General features: G+C 33.5%; 1 protein-coding gene across 1 annotated transcript; it reads left to right on the top strand.

Moving 5' to 3' along the window:
* Nucleotides 1-314: 314 nt before the first annotated feature.
* Nucleotides 315-2,212, top strand: LOC112039379 (mogroside IE synthase-like). The gene is made up of 4 exons (XM_024072254.1): nt 315-332; nt 430-597; nt 1,135-1,543; nt 2,106-2,212. The coding sequence occupies exons 1-4, from the start codon at nt 315-317 to the stop codon at nt 2,210-2,212; spliced, it is 702 nt and encodes a 233-aa protein (XP_023928022.1).
* Nucleotides 2,213-5,248: the final 3,036 nt, after the last annotated feature.

Below are 5,248 nucleotides of genomic sequence, written 5' to 3'. Positions count from 1 at the left end.
TAACAGCGATTTCAAATCATGAGCCTTTATAACTTGAACATTGTTAAATTCAATTATTCATGCCCTTATTTTGTTATTATTAAGAGTGAATATTTTTATTTATGTCATAATTACTCTACATGCATTTTTTTTTTTTTGAATATTACACTACATGCATTTAGATAATATGAAAAGAGGAAGTATCATTTGAGTTAGAATAAATGGACATTACCAAACACAACATATACATTTCCTTTATAATTTTAGATTGCATCCTATTTGTGGTACTGGTACTGCTATCCTCTCCATCTTTAGTTACAACTTTTTTTATATCAATGACCAAAGATGGCATGGTATAGGAGTTCTTAATACTTCTTTTTCATACTCTTTTATTTTTCTTTTCCATGGTTCTGTTAAACATATATGATTCTACTTTCTAAATTCCTTTAGGTAGTAAATTGGATGGCAAGCCAATGGCCTATTATAACAATTGGACCAACTATTCCATCAATGCACTTAGACAAGCGGTTGAAGGATGACAAAGATTACGGTCTTAACCTATTCAAGCCTAATATGGACACTTGCATGAAGTGGCTAGACACAAAAGAAATTCGCTCAATGGTTTATGATGAAGCAAAAAACTACCGCTCGTTGGTATGCTCCTTGACACTAGTTTGGACGACCATCAATATCTATTTCAAAGAAATAATGTAAGAGGGCATCTGGGGTCCCAGAGGAGCCTCCGATGCCTAAGTCAGTTTATCTCCTTGAGAAACAAAATAATGTAAGAGATAGTTTGAGTATAGTGTGTAAGTGTATCCGTAGATCCCCTACTTACTTCTTGTTGTTTGCCTTATATAGCATGTCTATGAATAAATGCTCGGGGCATTTATTGTATCAGACGTTGGAGGCTTTGAATGGCCTGTTGAATGCCATTATATCCTTGTTTAAAGTCTTGTAACGGTTTTACAATGGTCAACTTAGCTGTCTGAGGCTTTCTGCTGGAGCCCGTAACATTCAAACCTTGTTAAGGAGGGGATTTAGGGCCAGATCATGTGTATAACGATCATCAGTGTTACTGACGACCTATTTTATTGACGGTCTGCAATCTTATAAACGATCAACTTCACTAAAGGTATGCTGATCAAATGTCACTCTTCAATTTATGTATCATTTGGAAGCATGGCAACCCCTGGAGAAGAACAGATAGAAGAGATAACATGGGGACTAAAGAATAGCAATTGCTACTTCTTTTGGGTAGTTAGGGAATCTGAAGTAAAAAAGTTTCCCAAAAATTTTCTACAAGAAACAATAGAGAAGGGATTAGTTGTGAGTTGGTGCCCTCAATTAGAAGTATTAGCTCACAAGGCGGTTGTATGCTTCGTGACTCACTGTGGATGGAACTTGTTGCTTGAGGCATTGAGTTTGGGAGTGCCAATGGTTGCAATGCCACAATGGACAAATCAACCAACTAATGCAAAGTTCATTGTGGATGTGTGGAAGGTAAGGGTTAGGATTAAATTGAATGAAAAGGGCATTGCTACCAAGGAAGACATAGAGTCATGCATAAAGGAAGAGAGAGAGAGAGAGAGAGAGAGAGAGAGAGAGAGAGGGCGAAAGATGAAGAGGAATTTTATTGAGATTAAAAGAATTGGCTAAAGAGGCAATGGATGAAGGTGGAAGTTCACATAAAAATATAGTGCAATTTGTGGCAAAACCTGCACACTCCTAATATTATTGTAAGTGAAAACACTACATTCAAATAGTGGATAAGAAGAATAGTGGATAAGAAGAAATGCATGATTTCACTATAATATGTTGCTATGAAGCCACATGTATGCAAATCATCAATAAAAAGGGTATCATTTCATTATAAAAATATATTGTCAATCTCAAATTCATCATCGTATCCAAATTAAATCGCCTATTTAATAACTTTTGTATAGAATCAAATCGTTATTAAAGTTGGGTAACCCGATGCATGCATATCAATATAGGAAGATCACAGATTGAACAGATTCAAGCATTTATAGAATAATGATTCTAGCACTGATTTAATAATCACACACACAAAAAGGGTCTATCTGTCCTTAATTGCACTATGACCGATTTGATATGGATTTTAGGGTTAGGGTCATCTAGAACTAGAGGATCTTCACTTACAGAAGATTACTATTTTATCCCTAGTGCTAAAAAGGTTGGAAAAAATGGAAATGGGATGCTTATACTTTGATGTAATTTATTTGATTATTTATTGTTTATGTTTCTCAAAGAAGTAATAAAAATTGAGTTATTATGGAGACATATAAAAATGAATAGTCAAATTTTCACTACATGGTAGAAGAAATTTCTGGTTTCTTTTTTATTTAATAATAAATTTTGGTAGGAAAAATTTATTTACAAGTGGATCAGAATTTATTTTAAATGATTTTCAAGTAATATTATTAAAAGGACTAAAAGTAGTTAAATTAAGGAAAAAGTTAAAGGATGTCCTAAGGCATTGATTTAGCAAATATTTCTAGAAATTTTTTATGAGAAAAGAAAAAAAAAATTATATAATAACAAAGGTATATGTAATACTTGTCGACCACATTATATATTTCTAAATTCTTTTTTAGAAATACTTGTCGACCCTAACTAATAACAAAGGTATAGGTAATACTTGTCAATCCAAACTTGTCTTTTCTAATTCTTAAGTAAGTGTACTGAATGAACCAAAGTAGGCTAAATTAACGAAGATGGACCAAATTGGATAGAATGAACTCAGTTGGACCGAATGGACCAAAATAGACCCAATGTACTGATTTGGACTGAATGGCTTGCAATAGACCTAACACCTAATTGACTATAAAGTGGACTGAATAAGCCAATTAGACTGAATTGGATAAAAACTGTGCAACGCACTATACCACTACTAGTTATAAATAAAATAAACTTTATAATCTTGAAAATATTATTTAAATAATAACACTCTAAAGAAATTATAATTTCACGTAAAATAGAGAAAAAACATTAGGAGATATTAATTACCTTGCATGGATGAATCTAGCACTTTTACTGAATAGATGAATCTACTTTACCCATCACTAAAATTTTGAATAGATGAATCTCACTTTTAATGAATAGATCAATCTAGCACATTCCAATGATATTACCTGACAAATTGAATACCTACTTTCCTAAAAAGAAATAATTATGTACTACAACATTTTAGTTCTTGATTGTTAAGCATTTCTCTTCTCCAATCCAACTTCTTGAGAGTGTTCAGAGCATTAGAAGAAAATGGAGAGGAAAATTCATATCCTGGTGATTCCTTATCCTGCACAAGGTCACATAAACTTAATGCTACCACTACAAAAAATGCGGGCTATACCCGTGTTTTTTTTTTAGCCATATTTACCAAAAAAAAAAAAAAAAGTGGCTATAGCTAACCTATAACCGCATTTTTAAGAAATGCAGCTATAAACTTAACTTGTAGCCGTGTTTTTCTTTCTTCCTTCTTCACTCCAACGCAACTCTCTTCTTCTTCCTTCCTTCTTCTTCACCTTCTTCTTCTTCTTCTTCTTCTTCTTCTTCTTCTTCTTTTTTTTTTTATGTTTCTTTGGAGCTACTGCTTCTTTTTTTCTTTCACTGTCTTTCTTTCTTTTTTTTCTTTTTTTCTTCATCTCAAGCACACTGATTTGAAGCCATGCCGCCGACCCAGCCACACTAACCCACCAATGCCGCCGCCATCCACACCGATTATCCCATTCCCTTCCTCTTTTCCTCCCCTTATCTCTCTCTTTGCTTTTTTTTTTTTTTTTTTTTTGTGTGTGTTTTTTTGTTTGTAGATCTTCTTTTTTTTTTTTTTTGTTATTTTATGTTTGGTTAGTAAGAAAATAGAGGAAATGCTGAAAATTTTGAATAAAGTGGATATTCTAGCAATATTTGTGTCTATGTCTTCATTTGGATTTGAGTTTTGATTTTGAATTTTTTAGATCTGTGCTTGAATTTGTACTATTGTATTGCTAATATTGAGCTTGTTTTTTTGTGTTTCTGAGCTTGTGCTTTTGTGTTTCTTAAATGGATTTGGTGTTGGATTTGGGTTGGTTTTGTTGAATGAGAGGAGATTCAATATGGTTTTGTGTTCTTGTACTTTGGAGCATGTTGTATTTGTAATGTGAGTATGTTGTGTTTGATTTTGAATTTTCTGAGTGTATTTATATTGTGAGTATGTTGTGTTTGATTTTGAATTTTCTGGGTTTGTGTTTAATTTTGAATTTTTTGGGTTTGTGTTAGCATGTTGTCTTTGTATTGTGAGTATGTTGTGTTTGATTTAGAATCTTCTAGGTGTTTTTGTATTGTGAGTATATTGTGTTAAATTTTGAATTTCCTGAGTTTATGTTTAATTTTGAATTTGTTGGGTTTATGTTTAATTTTGAATTTTTTAGGTTTGTGTTTGATTTTAATTTAGCTATAAAAAAAAATAAAAATAAAAATAAAAACTTTATAGCCTCGTTTTTACAAACACGGCTATTGGTCCAACCTATAGCCGGGTTTGAAAAACGTAGCTATAGACCTGTCGGACCTATAGCCACGTTTTTAGGAGCTAAAACCGCATTTTAAAAATGCAGCTATATACAATTCTCCAAGCACCTAGCCTCAAAAGGTCCTAGGGTGACATTTATCGCTAGCAGTAGTATTAACAAGTCTATACAAGCCCATGAAAGCACCTTTATCAACTTTGAGACCATCTCTGATGACTCTGTGGAAGTCAAAGCTTTGGAAACCATAGATGAAAAATTCAAGAGTTTCAAGTCAAAAGTCTCACAAAACTTAGCAAAGCTCCTTGAGAGATTTAATAGCTCCAAATACCCTCCAAAATTATGCCATGGGCTTTAAACGTAGCTCGACAATTTGGCTTGGATGGAGCTCCATTTTTCAATTAGTCGTGTGTGGTTAATGCTATCTATTATCAGCACATCAAGGAGCAATTCAGATTTCCTTAGAAGAAGGGTTTTCAAATCATTGCCCTCGATGCCATCTCTAGCTAGGGAGCAATGATCTGCCTTCGTTTCTTCATGATACAGGCTTATACGTAGCCATGGTAAAGCGTAGTTAATCGATACTCAAATTTCCAAGATGCGAATTGGCTCTTGTGCGACACTTTCAACAAGTTGGAAGAGGAGATAGGTGTGAATGAAGAAAAGAAAGAAAAGCTGAAGAAGAGATAAAGAGAGGCCATTCGGCCATTGGCTTATGTGAAGTCCCAGAGAGTGAGAGGACAGTG

This window comes from Quercus suber, unplaced genomic scaffold (genome assembly GCF_002906115.3).
Source record: "Quercus suber isolate HL8 unplaced genomic scaffold, Cork oak 2.0 scaffold_231, whole genome shotgun sequence".
Lineage (NCBI taxonomy): Eukaryota > Viridiplantae > Streptophyta > Magnoliopsida > Fagales > Fagaceae > Quercus > Quercus suber.
The sequence above is the reverse complement of the archived record's forward strand: the minus strand, read 5'-3'. Positions and strand labels throughout refer to the sequence as shown.

Excerpts from the sequence above, each read along its gene's own strand:
- LOC112039379 (XM_024072254.1), top strand. Across the intron at positions 598-1,134 it reads ACACAAAAGAAATTCGCTCA|TCTTCAATTTATGTATCATT; the intron begins ATGGTTTATGAT and ends ATCAAATGTCAC. Across the intron at positions 1,544-2,105 it reads CAAGGAAGACATAGAGTCAT|GGTTAGGGTCATCTAGAACT; the intron begins GCATAAAGGAAG and ends TATGGATTTTAG.